The sequence below is a fragment of the Gasterosteus aculeatus genome, chromosome 13 (genome assembly GCF_964276395.1).
Source record: "Gasterosteus aculeatus chromosome 13, fGasAcu3.hap1.1, whole genome shotgun sequence".
Taxonomy (NCBI): Eukaryota; Metazoa; Chordata; class Actinopteri; order Perciformes; family Gasterosteidae; genus Gasterosteus; species Gasterosteus aculeatus.
Genome location: NC_135701.1, coordinates 14894913 through 14917631, shown reverse-complemented (window position 1 = coordinate 14917631; position 22719 = coordinate 14894913). Strand labels below are relative to the sequence as shown.

Sequence of the window (22719 nt, the reverse complement as noted above, 5' to 3'; positions counted from 1 at the left end):
GCAAGTGCTTAGATGACAAAGGCCCTGACATAAGAACTGATGTCTCCCACTTGGATTAGATGGTTCCAGCGTCATAGCTGTAGAGATTGAACAAAGTGTTTGTTAAGGATAAGATGTTCCCAGTACCCTGGCTGTAGATACTCAACAAGATGGTCAAAGGTTTCTGTTGACGCCACCGATATCTAAACTTAGGTATAAGAACTGCCTCGATGTGTTGGGGGAAAAAGGAGGTTCTTGACAGTCTACTGACCACGTAGCTGTTGTGACCCGTTTTCCCTTACAAGGAAATAAACAGAGAAAAGACATACTTGACTCAGAGCCTTTGTTTCTTACTTAACGATTGTCTGTGCAAAATCTTCCACCACAACACGCACAGAGGTTCCCCTTTATCCTGTCCAGATAGACAGACAGTGATGTTACACTTTTTATTATGCTATGCCATTTTTGGAGCAGAGGCCAAAAAAGACGGCTATGATGGTGAGGCAACAACAGGTCAATGGAGGGCACGAGTCCCTGATGTTGAGATTAAGATTAGGCCTTAGACTGGCTGACAATAATGCAGCATGGCCTTGTGACTGCGTTCCTTGTATGTTGCTTTCCAAATATTATTGTGTTGTGACAGAGATGGTGGACTAAGACTTTTACAAATATTGCACAAGTCTAGACTTTGGCCAATTTCCGTAAGAGGAATTGATCATTAATCATATTCGATTTTAACGATTTTAACGAGAAACTTCAGATCCCACAAATTGCCTTCCACATTGGGGGTGTGCGTAAACACCCTGGTTTAAACCCGCTAGAGGCTCAGTTTGATGCAATAGTTAGAGAGTAATCATTACACAGAACAAATTCAAAGGCAAAGCAAATAAGAGGTTGAAATAAAGAATAAACAAAGCCAAAGTTCAGTTGCTCTGATCAGACTTATAAAAATGAATTTTTCACTCTGTCCAACCTGCACGCTGGAATTAAAAAAAAAGACTGGAACATCAGTTGAGGGTTACGACTGTAATTGTACATTCTTTAGAAATGAGGAGTGTGCTTTGTGCGTGAGCACGGATTGATTATATTTGGCTGACAGTCTATAATCAGCGAAATCTGAATCGAAGAACAGAATATATGAACATATTTAATTCATAGCTGACAAAATCATTTTTCAAGGCCTTTAGAGCAGGGATTCCCAAAGTGTGGTGCCCCCAGGGGTGCGCGAGCTGCGACCAGGGGGTGCGCGAGAGGAAAAATATAATGGCGGTCAGTTTTTTTGAGTGGGATTTTTCCATTGACATATATAAAAGGATTTTTCCACACAATAAAAAAGCATGAAAGTAAGTAAACACTTCCTTTGTGATCTCTGTGTGCTGCTGCACACAGAGGTGCGTTGGCTGTCCCACGGCAAAGTGCTGACAAGGCTCTTTGAACTCTTGCACGAATTGCAGCAGTTTTTTGAGGAGAATCCGTTTCATTTGGCCTCCAGTATGCATGACAAAGATTTTCTGAAAAGGCTCGCCTATGTAGCGGACATCTTCTCAGCTCTGAATGAACTCAATCTAAGTCTGCAGGGAGTCAGTGTAACTGTGTTCAACACACAAGACAGGGTTGAGGCCATGATAAAGAAGCTATGGTTCGGGGCAAGTTGTGTGAGTGGGAACACACACCTGTGTTTCCCTACGCTTCGCGAGTTCTTGGGGGAAAATGACGTGCACCTGGGTGAGCATGTAAAAACTCTCATAATAGAACACCTCAACCAACTCGCCGAGCAGCTACGGAAACACTTTCCACCTATGGACACATCTGCCGCTTGGATTCGCAATCCATTTGAAGTTTCCCTGCCCGTCCCACAGCTGTCATTTCTCTCTCTCTCTCTCTCTCTCTCTCTCTCTCTCTCTCTCTCTCTCTCTCTCTCTCTCTCTCTGCAGGCTGAGCGACTTTTGCGCTAGACTTGAAAAGTTCCAGATGGATCCTCTTTTATCGTCTTTTAATTTATCTTATGTTTGAGCCGCTCTTTGTTACTTAATTATGTTGTGGATCGTGTGTAGGCTAATTTTATTGTCGCACTTATCTATTTCAGGGGGCTATTGTTTTTAATGTTGTGGATCGTTTGTAATTCATTGCAGTTTAATTCAGCCTGTGTTGATGTTGTTATTGTCATGCGTGTTGTGGTTATTTGCGCATGTTTAAACATGAGTCTCTATATGACGATAAAACAAAGTTTCGTTGCGTTTTTTTTAAAGTGTGAATTGGGGGTGCGCCAACCCGGTTGGGACATTGAAGGGGGTGCTGGATCTTATCAGCAGTGATCTGCGTGGGGAGAGGCCATCACTCTGATCATGGCAACCATAGTCACCGTGGTCGACCAGATCAAGACACTGCACCAGACGGCCGTGCCAACAGCTTCCTTCAGGTGACTTCAGCAAACAAAGACTTTGCCTACCGTCTGTACAGGAAATTGGCAGCTCATGCCGACTCTAAAGGCAAGAATATCTTCTTCTCCCCGAGTAGTGTTTCCGTCGCCTTGGCTGCCCACCATCAGATTGTTAGGGGCCTGGGTTTCAATGACTCCTTACTGACGCAGACAGATAGATCCTGTAGATCAGTCCTTCCAAAAGCTCCTTAAAAAGACCAATGACACATCTCAGGTCATCAGTGAAGGGACTGCTGTATTTGTGGACAACTAATTCAAGGTGAAGCCCGACTTCCTGGAGACGTTGATGCAGTCTTTCCTTGCAGATGGGTTCAACGTTGATTTCACCCAGACCACAGATAGTGCCAATACCATCAATAAGTACGTGGAGGATAAGACAATGGGAAGATAGACAAGCTGGTCGAGGATCTGGATCCAAGCACAGTCATGTATCTCACCAGCTACATCCACTACAAATGTAAAACGTCAACTGAGATGAGATGTTGCTTTTTGACTAATGTTGGGTCCACACATTTACGTTTTATGTTATATTTTATCCCTACTCATGATCAAATCATAAACAAACAGGGAAGTGGGCAACTCCATTCGATCCAAAACTCACCAGGGAAGACATGTTCATGGTGGATCTGAGCACCAAGGCTCAAAGTTGCATCACTTATTCACAATGATTCAGATTAATAGAGTATCATCATACTTCTTTTTCAACTATGAGAAGTTGGAAAAGTTTAAACTGCTTTTTTTTCAGGTTCCAGTCCAGATGATGTATAAGAACAGGCGTTCCGATACCTATTTCGACAGGGCAATTAAAACATCAGTCCTGCACCTTCCCTTCAACAGCTCTTACTCCATGCTGCTGTTGTTACCTGATGACATGTCAACTCTGGAGAATGCCATTTGTCCGGCACACGTCACCAAATAGTTCAAGAGGATGACGTCCAGATTGGGAGATTTAACTTGTGTTTTATTTCCAAAAAAGAAGGTCTGACACCATATTAGCAACTCAACTTGTTCCAGGTCAGTTATTACTGTCAGATTCATTGCTAGATATTGGTCGACTTCTTTTTTTTTAGTAAACATGGTTTACGCCAAATGGTTTAAGTGGATGACGTCCAGGTCCTCGAGAATTCAACTTTTCGATTTTTCACCTTCAACCGCTCATCTGGGTCTCGTCGGGTCACTGGGGTTAAAGCTCCAGCAGGGGATCCCAAACTTTTTACATTTTTCATTTCTGAAATAGAAGGTTTGAAACTGTAATAGAACTCAGCTTTGTCCAGTTACTGTAAATCATATGTGTCCATTTCCTATTTTTTTATGTTGTATATTTTCCAAAGTTCTCCATCAAGACTTCCAACACATTGAATGATGTGTTGATGGAAATGGGAATGACGCACATGTTTGGTGAACGTGCGGATTTGAGTGGCATTTCAGATGGGAACCAACTCTCAATCTCGGAAGTAAGGACAGAAAGACACTTTTATTTGACACTAATTTTCTCCTTATCTGTATGCCTTGGATCTCTCATCTTACACATCTTTCTTTATGCCGTAGGTTGTTCACCAAGCTACCCTGGATGTCGATGAGGCCGGAGCCACCGCTGCAGCCGCCACTGGCGTTGGCTTTATTAAACAGTCCTTCCACCAAATCCCTGTCTTGAAGTTCAATCGTCCATTCATGGTTATGATCACTGAACGCAACACAGATAAAGTGCTCTTCATGGGAAAGATTATTAACCCAAACCTCTGATGGAACAGGCATTTAATGTTTGCTTGGGGTTTGCTGTTGAATCACATATAAAATACTGAGAAAATCAATGAACGCATTACAAAACAAATGCTTTTCATGGGCAAGATTATAAACCCAAACATCTGATAGAACAGGTATTTTATGTTTGCTCAGGCGTAGCTGTTGAGTCACATATAAAGTACAGAGCACATTAAAACTATTTCTTTGTTCTCCTTTTTATGATTGAGTGTTTGTTCTTCATACTATAGGGTAAAATAATCAATAAATAAAATGTATTCAAGAAAATGTGGTATTTGTATAACAAACGTAATAAAAGCAGTGTCTAGAAAATGTATCTAATGTATTGTCTTTGTAGCAGATTTTTATATAATTTGAAAAGTTAAACAAAATGTGTCCCTTTTGACCTCAAAAGTATGTTTTCAAAAATATGTTTTCTGAACCAATGACAAGAGAGAGGGACTCCTCGTAGGTACTTTATTTAGTGGGGTTTATCATTCCATGTGTTATATTCGCCTACATGACGCTATGCTGTTCATCTGACGTTAGGGGGCAGCAGCCCGCCTTCCGGAACCCGCTCTGCTGGAATTAACCGTTTCCACGAAGAAGAAGACGCTGTGACGCGTTTTGATTGGTCGGCTGTTAGTTCGTCTCCGTCATGGCCGAAACAACTGGAGAAGAACCGCCAGCTAGCCCGTATTTTAACAAAGAGAGAATGAAACATAGTCCCGAGGAGGAGGCCAGGCTCGAAAGACAGCATTTCTGGAGAATAATCGATGCTTTTAGATTTTACAGGTATATCGGTGAAGGTTAAAATACTGTACAAGGCAGGTAACGAAAGGTTCTGTCAATAAACGATGTGGTTAGCAAGTGACAATAGCTAAGGACGGATGAGTAGGTTTGGAGGGGAAGCTACTAACTTAGATGATTCATTTAAACATCGATCGGTGCTTCCCAACGTGATTTTACTTGTATTTGTTCAGCTGTCTTTAGCATTCACTTCCTTCATTTGTTTTTAACTTCAGTTCCCCTCATTTCATAGCACCTCAAGATAAAACCAACAAAGGGGAGGACTATTGTGACGTAGCAATTGCCCGTGAAGGATAACGAGTAAATAACACATGAACTATTTGGACCCCAAACTCATTATTCAGTCTTATACCCAGTTTCTCCTCAGACGAATAGGTTATTCCTAAGGGGACACCTTAAATAATAGTGTGTGAACTCTTTTCTCTGACATGTGTCTTGTCTTCACGTCAGGGTCCACGTCCAGGAGCAGGTGAAGCGTGCCGAGCGACAGTTCTTGAGCCTCCCGGAGCGCCACCAAGAGTTACTGCCAGATGTTTTGTCCAATCTGGCCCAGATCAGCCAGTGTGCGGACCACAACCAGGAGATCCTGCAGGGCATCGTTCACAACAGCCTCCACATGTTTGAGAACATTGAATACGGCGAGAGGGTAAGGCCTACGCCAGCTGGTCTGCTGTACAAAAACAGTTGGCATAGTTTATTATTTGCTCAAGAAATTTAGGTAAAAGTGTTTTCATTCAACTTGCAGGAGGATCCGCGGAAGGTGGGACCATCTACTACGTTTGATATGGACAAGCTTAAGTCCACCATAAAGCAGTTTGTCAGAGACTGGAGCGAGACTGGTCGGGCAGAAAGAGACACCTGCTACCTGCCCATCATCCAAGAGATCCAAAGACTATTTCCAGATGATCAATAGTAGGAAGCACATATCCCCACTTACAGACTAACATAGAGCCACCTGCATGCATGCTAAGACAGTGAGATATGTGGACACCCAATGATGCAAGGACACACTTTCTCCTTGTGCTACGGTTTCAGAACAATGTGACTTATTATATGTTTTCCATGTGATATGTGCATTTTGAATATTTTATTATGTCAGTGATGTGTCTAAGGTGAGCGTGCTGATTCCGGGTGCCGGGCTTGGCCGCCTAGCCTGGGAGATAGCACGACTGGGCTATATATGCCAGGGAAACGAATGGAGCTTCTTCATGCTCTTCTCTTCAAACTTTGTTCTCAATAGGTACAGCATTTACACTGCAACTATCACTCCTTTGACTCCTGCTGCCTTACACAACACAACACAACACTTAAGGACTATTGCCTTTCTATGCAGGTGTGTTTGCTTGCAGAAGGCGTAACTGTATATTAATCAAACATAATTATATGTCACGAAGCTGGTTCAATGATTACAATTTATTTCTTTTTAGCAATCAATTCTCACCTTTTGCTATTCTGATGACCACTTCCATTTGTCCTCATCCCTTTTGACTGCTTCATTCAGGTGTGAAACGGTGAACTCGCTGACCCTGTACCCGTGGATCCACCAGTTTAGCAACAACAAGAAATCCTCCGACCAAACGCGACCAATCATATTCCCCGATGTCAACCCCCAGAGCTTACCTTTAGATGCAGACTTCTCCATGGTAGCAGGAGACTTTGTGGAGGTCTACAGTGAACCAGGTCAGTTGAAGCTGCGTTGATGTTCATTTAAAAGAAGGGATTTTAGTCACACTATGTTCTTTCAGGCACAGTTTACTGCCCTTATATATAATGCCCTTAGTAAGCTCCACAAAACAACTGTACTTCTTCATCCATTTCATAAGAGCCAATGACTCCAAATATATTGGACCATTCTAATGTGAATGTGCTGTTAATGGTGAATTATTAATCATTGGATAATTGTGTTCCTCGTCAACATTAGTGATCATGTAATAATGCATTGCATTTTTGGGTCAGATTCCTGGGACTGTGTGGCTACCTGCTTCTTTATTGACACAGCTCATAACGTCATCGAGTATGTGGAGACTATCTGGAAGATTCTCAAACCTGGTGGAGTGTGGATCAACTTGGGTGAGTTAGCCTTTGATTAAATATCCAAATGAGTAAATAAATATTTAAACATTTACAAAGGGAGATATCCAAATATGCTATATATTAGAAGAAATACATCCTATTAACACTGATTGTTGCATTATTGTCTGTATAAGTAGCTTAAAGTTTAAAACCATATTCCTTCAGGTCCACTGCTGTACCACTTTGAGAACATGGCCAACGAGCTGTCTGTTGAACTTAGCTATGAAGACATTAGGACAGCAATTGTTAACATTGGCTTCCATATAGAGGTAATTTAAGGACTTAAATTTCTATTCATGTCTCACCATTATTTGTCTTTAGAAATCATTTTCCAGATGTAAAAGAGCCTTTATTTCTCTTTTGCAGGTGGAGAAAACTTCCGTTCAGACCACCTACACAGAGAACGACCGCTCTATGTTGAGGTACATTTACGACTGCATCTTCTTTGTGGCACGAAAACCTGCAAACCTTTACTTTAACGGTCAAGAAGAAGAAGAAGAAGATTACGATGACCAACAACAGAGCTCTCCACCGGCCGCAAAGTCACCACGGCGAGAAGCTACAGACTACCTCACGTGACAGGAAATCCTTCGAAAAAAACAGTGAACTTAGTGGCAAAGACGGACAAGAGGAATAAAATAAAGTGGACCCAAAAAGAAAAAAATCAGTGCACAAACATTTTATGTCATCTATATTTTTAAGACGTGTATCATGGAGGAATATACTAAACTCTGCAAGCCCTTTTTAATGTGTAACACAAGGATAAACAACTCTTCTTGAGATACGTCCGTTACCCTCGATTGCTATTTTGTTTCAGTGCTTTGTGTGTCCACTGCTTTTTACCGCCGTCCTGCCTGCTTGACTCCTGTGGTCTTAAACATTCTCATTTCCATTGAATTTCACTGCCCGAGAGAGAGCGTGTATGTGTGTGTGCGTGCATGATAGCACAGCTAATCTGCGTGATAAGCTTTTTAAAATGTTGTTATATATTGTCAATAATCATGTCTTCTCATTTGCATTGATCATTGGTAAATACTGAAAATGTAATCATACTATGTTTAAGCTTTTCAAGAATGCATTGTTTTTAAGTTGCAGATGGCTTTTGTCGTCTTCTGATTTCTAATCACCCTTTGGAATAAAGCCAAACATTAATAACATCTCCAGTTTTGTTCATAACAGCACTTTAACGCAGCTTAAGGACGGATGTATTTATTTCAGATAAATAGATGTTTTGTTTGAGTTACATGCTTGCTTATAAATTAAGAGGTAAGTTACAGGCGTTAAAAGAAACGATGTATCGGTGAAGAGTGACAACTTAATAAAGTCATTGAGAGTGAAATAAACGACTAAATATAAAGGTGAAGCCAATGTTGAATTCTTCTGAATTTTCCTTCTTTCTGATGACCAGCAGTTATTTTCCTCTGCTCATGTGAATGGGCCTGATGGAGGGAAGGGATGTGAGGTAAAGGACAGGTATGCATCCTCTATGGCCTCATAGATGCAGGGCATGGCTTTGAGGTCTGGGTCATTTTATCCCTTCTATTATCTGAAATCATAATTTTTGCTTTATGTGCCACTGAGCAACTTTTAATGGAATGAACAGAGCAGCCTGGGGAGAGTATTTACATATTTACATTTAAAACAAAAACGCATTAAAGGATAATTCTAACACGTGTTAGACTAAATATGTACAGTGGTCAGCTGACAAAATACATCCCCCCCACCACAATGTTATTCATATGCAGCTCTAGAGTGGAATCTGAAACAATGTGTCCTCCCTTGACTACTTTATTCTTGTGACTGGTTTTGTCTTCTGAGCTTTGGGGATGGCACCGATAACGTGGGCGGGGTTAGACGGCGGCGCTCTCTGATTGGTTGTCCGTACCGCCCCCAACACACGTACTACCGGGATTGAAACCACCGAACGCATCTTTGCACAACATCGGCAGTAAAAAAGCATCTAACGTAATATCGACCCTATCAGAGCCCGCACGTGTTGTTGTTGTTGTTGTTTTTACTCATTGCGGTTGAAGTAAACGGTGCGCGGACATTCATGGCGAAGAGACGTGCGCTGCTGCTGCTCGGCGCCCCCTCCAAAAGATGTCACCTCTCTCCCAGCGGTGTGGACCGGCCGCTGGAGAGCATGGCCCCGAGCGGGGGCGCGACTCCGCGGTCCCTTCTGGATCTGATGGGCACCCGCTGCAGAAAGAGGCCCCGCCACCAGGAAGAAGACCCGGAGACGCGCGAAGAAGGAGCCCCCCTCCGCCGCGAGCCCGCCGACTGCGACACGAGGAAGCGGCACGCGGCCAATCTCTTGACTCTGCGCACTTCTGGGAGTTCCCTGCGCCGCCGCAGCTTCAGCGCGCCATCGAGCTCCGAGAAACGACCCCGAGGTGACTGCGCGGGCTCAGAGGCCGTCACCCCGAAAGCTAACGATGAAGTAAGTTATCGGCAACGTAGCGGAAGATTTACTCCGTGCAGCCCAGTGGAGAGAAAGTGACGTGGTGTGATGGCAGTAAGTGTCCACTAGGGGTCACCCGTTACCTGTTATAGAGCCCCTGTCCCCCCCACCACCTGTCTCAGTCAGGAGAATGTGCCTCTGTTTTTGTCCACAGATTGTGGATGCCATCCACGGAAATGTTACTGTATTCATCCCTTCTCTCATTTCTGAACCCTCTCAGGCCCTGAACGGCACTGATGACAGCGCCTACAACTCCTTCCAGTACTGGAGGGCCCCCTTACCCGAGCTCAACCTTTCACTGCTGGAGGATCCTGGCCGTTCCCCAAGCAAAGACGAGCCCGAATACAAAGACTCCTCTTCTGAATTCATGGAAACGTGAAGATTGCAGGTGGAAGCCAGTCCGCTCTACTGTGCCCTCGCACGAGCAGTCTAACGTGTCTCGGGAAATATGTGATGCATTTCAGCTGATAGAGACGTTAAAAGCACTTTTAGGGTGCTTAAAACGTATCCAGGAAAGATGCGACCTCTCGATAGACTGCCACGGTAGCCCCGTCTGTGAACCTCGTGCTGGTCTGAGATCTCTCGGTGACTTGGGGGAATCAACACTGAGATCCTCACCGCAGTATGCTGTTCTTTCAGTGGTGACCAAAACCGTGGTGAAATTTTGGTAAACCTCAAGTTGCATAGACCGGTGTAGAATAGTGACTCGTACTTCTTTTCTTTTGCAAATATAGTATTTTATTAATAAATAATATTAATAAAAACAGTTGACGTCATAATCACACTAGAATATCATGTTTTGTGTAACTAGTTTGAAGGTTGTTTATAGGTTCGATGACTGTTATAGATGTTTGATACATTTGTTAAAACACTTTATTAAAGGCCAGCACTTTAATTACATTTTCTTGATTCCCCTCATTACCAGAGCTGATCTTCGCGACCCCCTTTTGGTTATTGACAATACAAAAGTGTTCTCTACTCCCCTGCACATACCCAGCGCAGTCCATGCAAAGTTAGAGACGGGCTTCTTTGTTTGCTTTACAATAGATTTAGTTCTTAAAGTGACGTGCAGTCAGAGTAGGCAAGGTAGGCACTGCCTACTCTACCAACATTTAGTAATGTTGTTAGTAAGAGCAGCTAACACATTGATGCTTTGCTCCACGTGGTTCAACTCTCAAGTCGTTCCGATCTTTCCATTAATATATTTTCTTACATGTTCTGATACGTTGCCGGGATGTAGAACTCACTTAAACAATCGTAATCACTGCAATGGATATGTGATGCGTTTTTAAGTTTTTCAGCAATAGAAAAAACGGAGGCAGACACAGCTGCTGCTGTTAAGTAAACACAAACATCCTGAAATTTCTTGAAATCGACCGTGCGTAACGTTTACTGTTATGACTTGTCAGCCTAAACAACAAACGAGGTAATCTGGCTTTCATGAACTCGGTGCCTTCCCTCTTACTGACATCACCGCACGTCACTGCATACAGATGTGATCCAGCTGTTGGATGAGTTGTGCTTAGTGGCATGCAAGCCCAGCTGTTTTCAGTTAGATGCAGAATTACTGTGGATTCAGAAATGATTCAGACATCTTTGCAAACTATTGTGGCTATGAATTTAGATCCAAATAACTGGCGTTTTGGTCCATCAATCTCCAGTCAATAACTTATAGTATTATGATTAAAGTGAAAACATGTTCATAGAATCTTTTGCAAATGTATTATGGTTCAACGTTCATTTGTCGTCTTTGTACGACAAGGTTACACGACAAAATGCAGCTGCAGTTCCTTTATATCAAACAAGCACACAAACAAACCAACAAACTAACTAGTCAGTGCATTTCTGTAGTTTCTTTTTTAAGTTTGCATCTGGAGAAATGTAAAGAAATAAAAAATCCAAAAACTTAAATCACTCATTTACATAAGTATACACTACCCTTAATTTAGTACTTTATAGAATCCTCTTTGGCAGAAATGACAGCTTTGGCTCTTCTTTGGGTAAGTCTCTGTAAACTTTGCCACCTGGATTCAGGAGGTTTATGTCGTTCTTTCTGGCACGTCTTCTAGAAAAGCCATCTTCAGGTCTCTCCACAGATGTTCTGTGGGTTTTGAGTCCTGGGACTGGCAGTGGGGGCATTCAAGGCCTCTCCAGGTCTCTTGCTAAATGCTAAGAGCTGAAAGGTGAATCCTAACCAGTCCGTCGGTCCCGCCGCTGAAGACCAGCATGCTTCACTGTGGGCACGTGAAGTCTCTTAGGTTCTCGTCACACCGGGCCAGGAATGCTGCCGAGATCGCCGTCCTTACGGCACGTTCTCCCATCTCTGCAGAGGCCTTCGGAAGCTCTCGCACAGCGACTGTTGGGTTCTCTTGTCACCGTCGGGACTAAGGCTCCCATTTGGCTGGATAACAAACTTCCTCCATTTCACAAGTACTGAGGCAATCCTTCAAAGGTTGGAAATGGATTTATACGTTTCAAAGTTTAAAAAAAAAGGCTGCAAGTGTTCCATTCACAATTAATTATTGGCTTTTAGGGACACAGGACACAGACTTTCAACTGATAAGAAGGCAGCACAGCAATCAGTCTAACGTGCACCATAAAAAAAAAAAAAAGAATAAAAGTTTTATTTAGATATTGCAACGCAACAAGTAGGCACTGGACCAAAAGCTGGAGTCTGAGACTTTTTACGAGAGATTTCAGATTTCTTTCTTTTTCTTGCCTGTTTGCATCATTTGGGGTTAAAGGGTGCCGCTTGATGGGGGGAAATGGCTCTTTCTCTAGGACCACGGTGGAGGACACAACACACGGCGGCTCTGGAGCTGAAAGAGTCTGCGTGAAGAGTTTGTCTGAAGTGAAGGAGGTCATGGACTCCTCGAGGCTGTCCCTGCCCTTTGGACCCGCGGCGGATCAAAGGCGCCTCGTGCTCGATTGGTTCCAGAGGAGAAGGTGTGATTCGCCTCGAGGCACATGTGGACTCTACTGATGAAACACGTCTGTGACTGCAGTTTGCTACCATGGTAAGTTATGTATAACTATATGTTACATCAGCTAAGAGTGCAGCTTGTTTCCATTGGCTCAAGTTATTTATAATGGTTAAAAAACTGTTCATTAAACGTTAATTATTAGCTGTCGTGTTGCAAACAGCTGATGTCAGGAAAGTTTTGATGTGGTTTCAATGTCGGCCGAAGTTAACATATAACCTAATCGACGCTTTCATTTTTTCTGTCTTCATATGAAATCCTTTGTTACACTTAACATTAAATCTAAGGCTGCACAATTCAAGTTTTGATTGGTGTGGATTTGTTTACAAAGGGTCATGATAAGGTACCTCTATTCTATATTTACATTTTATGAAACTAAATATTCTGCGTTAAATCTTTTCATCTGATAGTAGTGAAAACGTCAAATACAAGTTAGCGCCATCGAAAACAACGACTGTGAAGGAAACAAGTTGGTCAAAATATTACGTCCGATTTCTTATGACAGTCTTGATAGAAATGTAGATAAACAATGCAATAGTCTGTCTAAACAAACGTCCAGGCTGCTAATAATGCACATCTCATGCATAGCGACCTCACGGTTTACCACCTGGAATAACATTGCTACCCAGTGGCCATGTATGTAAACATATTTTTATATTCCCTCATAGTGCTAGAAGGTGATTCATGTTTTGTTTTAATAAACGCGGCTTATTGTCATTGAACAGACTGTATTTTTGTATGTATATACATATGTATATTGTACACAAACACAGAGTACACAAACATCGGCTACCCTCGAAAATCTGTTTAGTGTTCACACAGTCTGCTCCCCGGCTCCCTCCCAGCCGTGTGTACTAATCTCAGGAAGGGGATGTGTGTATGTTTCCTACCAACTATTCTCTGCTCAGTAATGCCATTGTCAAATTGTTCTGTTAAACGGACAGCAGGCTGGACCGACCTTGAAAGACCAAGCGGAGCATGAAGAAAAGATTTCAATGAGTGTGTGTTAGTTAGTGTTAGTGTTAGTGTTAGTGTTAGACCTCTCATTGGCCGGGTGGTTTTTCATCTTTTTGTGATGGGGAGGGACCTGCAGTCCCAGCAGTTCACTGTGGGTCCTGCATGTTCACTGTGGGCTGCTGCCGGCACGCTAATGAGCTTCACCGGAAAGGTCACTCATCCAATTTCTACGGCAAATAGTGTTGTTTTTCTTGCAGCAAGTTTGACGCGGTTGAGGAGAGATGGTGGTAAGCTGCTCCAGGATCTGTGTACTGTAAGTAAATATTTCCTCTTCTTATTGCAGCCACGGAAGTCTTGGATTGAGGAGTCCTTCTCCAAGAGAGACTGTGTGAAGTTTATCCCGTCATCTCGCGACCTGCATAGGTAACCTGATTGCATTGATGAGCTTCCAGAAAAGTACAAGTTTTTATGATTCTCAGAAGAAATACAAGATGAATTGTTTAGTTTCTCCATACTTTGATATTATCAGCAGTTCAGAGCAAAACTATGTGGCACTCAGCCCTTCCTTCCAGGAATAGAGACCGTGTGGATTCTTTTATAATGTGTTATTTCCTGTTTCTTACAGATGCATTCCCGTATGTCAAGTATGCCAAAACTTGATCAGGTATAGTCTATGAATTGTGTGTTCATGTGCGTCTTCAAACCCTCCTCAAACCGACTGCCTCCCCCTCAACACTCCACCCGCTAGTCCAATGAAGATCTTGTGTTACTTTTCCCCCCTCACACTTTATTTCATCGTTCCCCTTTTTGCTCTTTTATATTTTTCCAGTATCTCACCAGATATAATATTATCAAGCTTAGAAAAGAAGCACTTGTTTAAATTCTCAATAACTGCTTCAATGAAAGTGATAGTGGCAACGCCTTTTTATTTTGTTGCTATCCTATAAATAGAAAATAAACATAATGCACGGAAGTCATCATTGTCAGCAGTGTAGGAGGTTTGTGAGCGGATCGGAGATGTGTGGGAATTTTGTGGGGGTGTAAAGGATGAACACAACCAAACATAAGCCAAAGGACAAAGGGAGGTGAAGAGGAAGGGAGGGAAACAGGAAGGGGAACAAATTGCAGTAGCCTGGTTCAAATAGGCTAGATGAGGCCTTGCAGGTATCTGTGAATGTTGCCTATCAATACTGGCATTTTGTGGTGTTCTCATGGGCAAATACCTACTTCTGATAGCTCGAAGGAGTGACGGGCGACAAAAAAAAGAGAAGTGACACTAAATCTTTTTCCAGCTCGCACCACCTGCTATAATTACATTACATGATAATAATTTACATTACATTTCAATTAATAGATGTTGTTGTGGCCGCCTGATTATGGAGCACCATTGGCACGAGTCCCTTCCCCCCGTATCCCTCTATCCTGGTCCTGGCCTGGACCCGGAGGAGGACTGGTCCATAGAGCTCCACACCAAAGCCAGTCCCACCAATGCCTACGGGACCATAGACTTCCAGGACACCGCCACGCGTGTATGCCGAGCCAAGGTCTGCCTTTTCTACTACCTCGTCATACTTGGGCAAAGAACACAACTTGTTGTGCGTTCAATTATCGTGCCACTTTTTTTTTTTATAACTAAGCTCCTATTTTGTATGAAGGATTACTCCCAAAATGAAGGTACATTCTTGCCCAGGATTTGTCGAGCATGATCGCTGTGCAAACAGGCTTTGGCGGTCTGTTATCTAAGATCGTGTCTCCTTCACTGAACAGTCAAACAGTAACTGAGAAAAGCAGAAAATAGCTTCTCAGTCCCCATTGTTTTTCCTCTCCAGTTTGTTCGTGTGGGTGTGCACTCCAAGCCAGAGGTGCTTCTCCAACTCATGTTGAGAGAGTGGCAGATGGAGAGACCCAAGCTGCTGCTGACTGTCCAGGGGGGGTCGGAAAACTTCCCCCTGCCCCTCAAAGTCAAGCAGGCCTTCAGCAAAGGGCTGATCACTGCCGCGCTCAGCACAGGAGCGTGGATACTCACCGACGGCATTAGCACAGGTGGGTCGATGGGCGCCGCGGGAAGATCTGCCTGTGTGGCTCCGTATGGTTTAAAGAAGCCTCTGTACACGATGCTGTTTTAAAAATACGTCCTGACGACTTTCTTGGACTGTGTGAATTCAAGTCGGTCTGTTCATCGGTAGAGACGTCTGTCCAGTCACTGTCCGTGTCCCTGTTTCTAACCTGCGAGTAAGAGCAGTGTGCTGCGGCCATTTGTTTGCCGCCGTCGCACAAAAGGTTGATGCCCGTGTTAAGTGAGCTGGATTTGCTCATCTATAATGTCGGGTGTTCAGTCGCTGTACGCTCAGCTGCTTTTTTACGTACTCCAGGTGTGTCTAAGTACGTGGGCGAGGCAGTGAAAACATTCGGAGGCCACAACCTAAGGAAGAGAAACACAGTCGGCATCACACCGTGGGGGGTCATCGACAACAACATGGACCTCATAGGCAGAGATGTGAGCACCGCGATCTTATGTACTGCTGATTTCATTTCAATTTGACACTGAACATGTGTGAGTTTAGTTTGTGTCTCTGAATGTGACTCTTCGTCACCTGGGCTCAGGTGTTCAGGCCATACCAGCCACTTGGGAACCCTCTGAGCAAGAGGGCCCGTCTTAATGGTTTCCACTCACACTTTCTGTTGGTGGATGATGGAACGCTGGGGAAACACGGCTGCCAGCAAGGTCTGAGGAGGAAGCTGGAGAAACACATCCATCTACAGAAGATACACCCTCGTGAGTCAGTGTGTGTATTTTTGTGCAATACTTACAGGCAGAGAGGGAAAAAAAACTGATGTTACGTCTCTCTTCCCTTCTTCGCAGGACTGAAGCAAGGAGTGCCTGTGGTGTGCGTGGTGGTGGAGGGAGGCCCTTCCCTTGTGTCCACGGTCTTGGACTACGTTAGCAACGCGCCCCCTGTTCCAGTGTTTGTGTTCGAGGGGTCGGGCGGGGCTGCCGACCTGATCGCCTTCTTACACAAGCAGACTTCTATTGACAGGTGTGCATGTCCCTTACTTCATCTACAGCAGCAGGTGTTTATGGATCCATCGCCACCGTGTGAACCCAATGTGTGAACCCAATGTGTGGTTTGATAATGTTGTGAAGCGTAGCAGCTGTTTAATAAACAGGCATGTCACAAATATAACTTACACTGTTGCTGCGTTACTTTAGGCCATTGGATGCTGATATTAAAGAGGACTTCCTCGTCAGGATTGGAAATGTGTTCAGAGTTGAGTCAGCCGAAGCGTCTCATCTCTGCAGTGTCCTTCTGCAGTGTATGGATCACAGAGAGTCTGTAAGTAAAAACCCCATTTGGGAATGTTTATGTTATGTGATTCAAGACATGAACTACTCACTACCTCCAACATGCAATATGTCTTTGAATAACAGATAACCATCTTTGACTCTGAGTCGGAGGACCAAACGGCGCCTGATGCAGCCATTTTGACAACAAGTTTGAAGGGTATTTAGATTTCTGTGATGATTGGGACAAAATACAAACATGTATATAATATAAAAATAATATTTCTAATATTATTTGTTACCAGTAATAACTGCTGCATGGTAGGTTTATAAGTTGCATGCTTTTTATTGTCCGGTTAGAATTACTTCACATCAATGGAACAGTGATTAATGATAGAAATGGGCTCATCCCGCTAAGTCAAAATGTCAGGTGGGAGAACGGTTTCTTAGGAGTCTCTGGATGTAGAGGTTTAAACGGTTCTTCCTTCTGTATGATGAACAGGCACCAAGGCGAGTCCTGCAGAGCAGCTGAGCATGGCCCTCGCCTGGGACAGGGCCGACATCGCACAGAAAGACGTCCTGGTGTACGGACAGCATTGGAAGGTACACCAATGCTCGCTACTTATTGTGCAATAGATTGCTCATTCTAACAACGCTGAACAATTGTTTTCTGATCCCCCAAATGGTTTGCCGTGCAGGTGGGTTCCTTGGAGCAGGCCATGCTGGATGCTCTGGTGATGGACCGGGTCAGTTTTGTCAAACTGCTGATTGACAACGGCATGACGATGAGCCGTTTCCTTACTGTGGATCGCCTGGAGGAGCTCTATAACACGGTTACTATAACATATTAATGTTCCTACTTATTATTAGGACTGTCCATCCCATTTGCAATGTGTTATTTACTTTAGAAATACATAATTTAAATACAAAGACAACAATATATCAACATATTTTCCACCCCACTTCTGTTTGTCTTGCTGTTTTGTTTACTCTTTTATTACCCCTTGCTTTGCACTTTAGTTTACAGAACAGAACACACTCAGTTCTTATGTTTGGGATTCTTGAAGCACAAACTCTGTGGCTTTGATCGAAATCCCAATAATGCACTGTAAGTGTATTGCACCAAAACCTTTTCGTTTCTGGTCAATTATATAAGGGGGATTTCCCAGTTGCTGTTTGAGGCTGTTTTGAGATCATGAGACTCTTTGTCATCAGTACATTCACACTTTGCCATCTCCGCGGTGTCTTTCTCTTTCGTGTATCAATGCCTGTTTATTTATTCATAACTCTGGGATAATAATTGCCCTTAAGAACCAAGCTAATGGTCCCAAGGCTGCTACAGTGCAATATACAACTGTGTTAAAAAGTAACCAGTAGATCATCAGAGATTATTTTGCTCTGATTTTGTAGTTTTCCCGTTTACTCTGAATATTAATTCGGGTTTCTTTCCACAGCCACAGGGGCAGACGGACAGTTTCCTACGCCACCTTGTTGAAGATGCAAAACAGGTGAGCAGTGAGAACGCCTATGGATATTCAATTATTCTGTTTACTGCCTTTAACAAGTGTTCATTTTGTCTACTATTATACTGAATATCTCTTTTGTTTAGTCTTATTCCTTTCTAAATATATCCCCCTTTAGTCTCAAGCCCATTCATCAAACTTCATCCTGTTCTTTTTATTTAATTTAATTAATGTGGGGGTGTAAAGGATGATGAATTCAATTTATTTATTGAGTTTAGCTGAATCAAAGTCTGGACATTTTACTCTTAGAAAAGCGGAAGCCTTTTATTCGTCAGCTTCTAACAAACATCCAGGTCTGGACTAACCAAAATGTTTGTCTTGTTTCTTTCTTTTAGACTTCTCTTCCCATAGGTTACCGTCTGTCGCTGATCGACATGGGCCTGGTGATAGAGTACCTCATAGGAGGAGCGTACCGCAGCACCTACACACGGAAACACTTCAGAGCGGTCTACAACAGCCGATTGGATAAAGTAGCTACAACTCTTTCTTTCTTTGTCCCCAGTGTTTTGATGTCCTTGTTAAATGCTGTTTGTGTTAGTACGTGCAATCACAGATGTGTTTGATTAAATTACCGTAGGAATTTAACCGATTAAAAATGTATTAACCGACAATGTATGTTTTGTATACCATTTTCTCCAGAGCTCATATATATTTACTTTAATACTACAAGAGGGCGCCCCATTGGACATATTTTTATATTAATTTCAAACTTTTCAAAATTGAAAATTTAATTTTTTTAATTTATTTATTTATTGTAAATGACCTCTCGCGGCCCACCTGCAGTACCTGGTGGGCTGCGGCCCACACTTTGGGAATCACTGCCTTAGACTATATAACTCAAAGTATCGAGTATGTGTGCGTGTTTCGCGTAGAGTCTTTCTACCACTTGTTTTTTTCGGTTTATAGGAGGGTTCCTGGGGCAGTTCCGCCTCCTTGTCGAAACAGAGATGGGGATTAATTCCGTACTCTACAAGGGGCAGAGCTCTTCAGGACCTGCACTTCAGCTTCACAACAGCTCAGCCCTACAAAGCCAACATGGTGGGTTTGTCTTTCTTCTTCCTACATATTCTCTGTCATTCAAACACTCTCAAACTACTCAAATTTAATCAAATTGATTTGAGAAAGCCTACAGTCTTGTATCACTATGTATACTTTATCATACATTATCATCCTCTTAAATGATGATTTTCCTCACGGGATCCCTCCCTCTTCACTCCATTGCTTTGCCGTTGGTTTTGTCCATACCTCTAACTTTCACAAACAGGAGCAGGATGTGTCACCCGGGAGCAGCGGAGAGATCCCGTCGAGCCCCGGCCTCGGTGACGCTCTACTGTCGGTTCCGTTCAACTTGAATGACCTGTTTGTGTGGGCCATACTGCATCAGCGTCAGCAGATGGCGCTCTTCCTGTGTCAGCACGGCGAGGAGGTGCTGGCGCGTGCGGCCGTGGCCTTTAAACTTTACCGCTCCATGGCCCACGAGGCACGGCAGAGCAGCATGGACGACCACATTTCAGAGCGATTCAAGACCCATTCACTGTGAGTGTATGTTGCTGATCGTGTGTGTTGCCGGTGCTCAACTTACGGAGACCACTGGAACATAACAAAAAAGCATGACTCAAGACCCACTCGGTCATTTTCTAGCCTTTAATTTACGGTCTACTCTTGTGTAACGTGTATTTGAAAACCCTTACATGGTGCAGGATGCGATGTCTCCCGTCTTTGTGTCTCAGTGAGTTTGGTCAGCTGGCCGTGGACTTGTTAGACTGCGCGTTTCGTCAGAATGAGCAGATGGCCATGAAGCTGTTGACTTCAGAGATGGAGGCATGGAGTCACTTCACCTGTCTGCAGATGGCCGTCTCTTCATGTCATCGACCATTCGTCTCGCACTCCTGCACTCAGACTCTCCTCACAGATCTCTGGACCGGTCCGCTCAACATGAGGAAAAACTCCTTTGTTAAGGTAAACATTGTGAACATCGCAGGAGTCGGATAAACCAAAGGAAATGAATATTGTGTTTAAATTCATACACCTCTTAACTCTCTGATATGTGGCATAACATTTAGACTGTGTATGACTCACTTTAAAGAGAACAAAGTAGGTCCATAACTCCTTGAATTCCTTTCACATTACAATGACTTTTTTAATTCAATGTTAATCAAAGAAAATATTCCTTCACTAACATTATATTATAGGCATTATTTCCTGGTGTTTCTGGATAGTGATGCACGTTATGTCTTTCTTTCAGATCATTTTGAGCCTTCTTCTGCCTCCCGCCATCTTACTTCTGGAGTTTAAAAGCGAAGCTGAAATGTGTCATGTTCCACAATCCCATGAGGCAATGCTCTTTGGACTCGAGCCTGTGAAGTCTGCACCAGCCGACGAGGTAACTGCTCACACGGTAGAAGGCCGGTAGTGCACTTAACAGGCACTAAATCCTAGCAGCATAGCATGCTAGTATTGTCCATTTTATCTTCCATTCTGTCCTCTAATCTATTCGACAATTCCTCTCGCAGGGCAGTCGGGATGCGGAGCGAGGCCTGTCGTCCCATGGCAGATGTTTTGATCATGTGTCAGAAACCGTATCCTATACAACGCTGCTGTGTCTTTCCGGGATCACGAGAGTCTATGACTTCTACGCAGCTCCTGTTGTCAAGTTCTGGTTTCACACAGTGGGTGTTTTAATACATATAATACTTTTGTAAACAGAGGATTTCCTCCTTGTTGTATGCAGCATGTGTGATATGTAATGTAAATCTTTCCTATTTCTCCAAACCTCTGTCTGATTTTTTTCCACTGTCTCCGTTTCCATTTTAGATTTTCTACTTGGCTTTTCTGATGTTATTCTCCTACGTGGTCCTGGTGGAGATGCAGGATGTACCCAGTGTTCAGGAGTGGCTGGTCATCGCATACATCTTGTCCACTGCCGTGGAGAAAACCAGAGAGGTGAACGAGACAGCAGAGAGACCTGTTCTCTTCTTTATTTCTATTCTTTCCGTATTTCTGTAACCGTTTTAGATGTTTATGGATCTATAACATATGTAAATTTCCATTAGGTGCTCATGTCTGAGCCGAGACAGCTGAGCCAGAAGCTGAAGATTTGGTTCTCGGAGTACTGGAACATATCCGATATCATTGCCATCCTCTTCTTCCTGACCGGATTGACCCTGCGTTGGCATGCTAATCCCTACCGGACGGCAGGACGCATCATTTACTGTCTGGACATCATCTTCTGGTTCGTCAGGGTGCTGGATCTGCTGGCGGTCAACCAGCATGCTGGCCCTTACCTCACCATGATCACCAAGATGGTGAGTGGAGGCTCCACGCCACTCGTTGGGGAGGAACAAAGTGGAGATGTGTTTTCTTTCTATTTTTAGTCACCCCTGTCTCCTCTCTCTCCCCCCGACTGCCCAGACCAGTAACATGTTCTTCATAGTGGTGATGATGGCCATAGTGCTGCTGAGCTTCGGGGTGTCCAGGAAGGCCATCCTGTCACCAGATGAGGAGCCATCCTGGAGCTTAGCTCGAGACGTCGTCTTCCAGCCCTACTGGATGATCTACGGAGAGGTCTACGCATCCGAGATTGATCGTTAGTGTTTCAAGAGAAAAAAAAGAAATACTTATTAACCGGTCTGATTTAAACAGTTGGTTTTGACTTTGGTTAAGCCTTGACTTTCTTATTTGAGGGGATTAAAGTCAGATTTACTTGTCCTTCGCATAATGACCAGATCAGGTTTTGTTAAACTTAAAAGCAAACTGAGATATTCTCACCTAATTCCTAAATGGTGCTAGATTGATTTTTTTGATAGCTATTGTATGATGCAAATGATGCCAAAGGCTGTAAATCAAAAGTTAGTTGAAAAGAACTCTTTGTCAGACATGGTTATTAAATGCCAAATCATGCCCTCCATCAACATTTAGAGTCATACATTGAGTAAAAAAAACAACACATATGTGGCATTGATTACACGTTAAAGACCGGCCACAGTTTGCATTGTTTGCTAATGTTGATTGTTGATTGTTGCTGGTGTAAGGCCCGTTGTGTGTGTTTGTGTGTGTGTCTTAACAGCGTGTGATGACGGTGTTCCGTGTCCTCCCGCCTCCTTCCTTGCACCGTTCCTCCAGGCTGTCTATTTGTTCTTCCAGTACATAATCATGGTCAACATTCTCATTGCATTTTTTAAGTAAGCATGTCCATAAAGCAAATTCCAAATTAATGTTTAGCAGTGCCCTAAAATAAACAGTACTTTTATGTAAGTATAAATGTTCTCTCAACAGCAACATATACTTTGACATGGCCTCAACCTCCAATAAACTGTGGAAGTACAACCGCTATCGCTACATAATGACCTACCAGGAAAGGCCGTGGCTGCCTCCGCCACTAATCCTCCTCAGTCACCTGACCTCAGGTGTGAGAGCCATCTACAGGAAATTCATTGGGGATGCTGATCAGGAGGAGCGGGGATCAGGACTTA

The 22719-nt window shown here is 43.4% G+C and overlaps 3 protein-coding genes and 1 pseudogene across 7 annotated transcripts in view; all 4 read left to right on the top strand.

Annotated features, from left to right (window-relative positions):
- The first annotated feature begins 1472 nt into the window (after window positions 1–1472).
- Window positions 1473–3191, top strand: LOC144386379 (alpha-1-antitrypsin-like protein CM55-ST; annotated as a pseudogene).
- Window positions 3192–4682: 1491 nt separating this feature from the next.
- Window positions 4683–8199, top strand: carnmt1 (carnosine N-methyltransferase 1). Its single transcript, XM_040195617.2, has 8 exons — window positions 4683–4954; window positions 5420–5615; window positions 5715–5881; window positions 6069–6209; window positions 6471–6649; window positions 6926–7039; window positions 7208–7311; window positions 7409–8199. Exons 1-8 carry the CDS (start codon window positions 4818–4820, stop codon window positions 7619–7621), a joined length of 1251 nt encoding a protein of 416 aa, XP_040051551.1. The 5' UTR covers window positions 4683–4817; the 3' UTR covers window positions 7622–8199.
- A 149-nt stretch (window positions 8200–8348) lies between these two features.
- Window positions 8349–10398, top strand: LOC120830747 (uncharacterized). Its single transcript, XM_040195623.2, has 2 exons — window positions 8349–9482; window positions 9724–10398. Exons 1-2 carry the CDS (start codon window positions 9096–9098, stop codon window positions 9880–9882), a joined length of 546 nt encoding a protein of 181 aa, XP_040051557.2. The 5' UTR covers window positions 8349–9095; the 3' UTR covers window positions 9883–10398.
- A 1886-nt stretch (window positions 10399–12284) lies between these two features.
- Window positions 12285–22719, top strand: part of trpm6 (transient receptor potential cation channel, subfamily M, member 6) — a 16789-nt gene continuing 6354 nt past the window's right edge. For 3 of the 5 annotated variants that reach the window (XR_013451999.1, XM_040195610.2, XM_040195613.2), the window contains exons 1-24: window positions 13399–13652; window positions 13785–13864; window positions 14067–14105; window positions 14796–14985; window positions 15271–15484; window positions 15814–15938; window positions 16046–16217; window positions 16305–16479; window positions 16653–16776; window positions 16872–16944; window positions 17227–17327; window positions 17423–17557; window positions 18179–18232; window positions 18583–18717; window positions 19154–19285; window positions 19512–19783; window positions 19978–20206; window positions 20493–20630; window positions 20761–20916; window positions 21062–21190; window positions 21301–21552; window positions 21659–21833; window positions 22314–22428; window positions 22523–22719. Coding sequence is in view for 4 of the 5 variants with exons in the window: in XM_040195610.2 (XP_040051544.1) it covers window positions 13560–13652; window positions 13785–13864; window positions 14067–14105; window positions 14796–14985; window positions 15271–15484; window positions 15814–15938; window positions 16046–16217; window positions 16305–16479; window positions 16653–16776; window positions 16872–16944; window positions 17227–17327; window positions 17423–17557; window positions 18179–18232; window positions 18583–18717; window positions 19154–19285; window positions 19512–19783; window positions 19978–20206; window positions 20493–20630; window positions 20761–20916; window positions 21062–21190; window positions 21301–21552; window positions 21659–21833; window positions 22314–22428; window positions 22523–22719 (3505 nt within the window). In the remaining variant the exon portion in view is untranslated. Of the gene's footprint in view, window positions 12521–13398; window positions 13653–13784; window positions 13865–14066; window positions 14106–14795; window positions 14986–15270; window positions 15485–15813; window positions 15939–16045; window positions 16218–16304; window positions 16480–16652; window positions 16777–16871; window positions 16945–17226; window positions 17328–17422; window positions 17558–18178; window positions 18233–18582; window positions 18718–19153; window positions 19286–19511; window positions 19784–19977; window positions 20207–20492; window positions 20631–20760; window positions 20917–21061; window positions 21191–21300; window positions 21553–21658; window positions 21834–22313; window positions 22429–22522 lie in introns of those variants that run through there. The other 2 variants (XM_040195612.2, XM_040195611.2) reach the window with 2 other exon arrangements.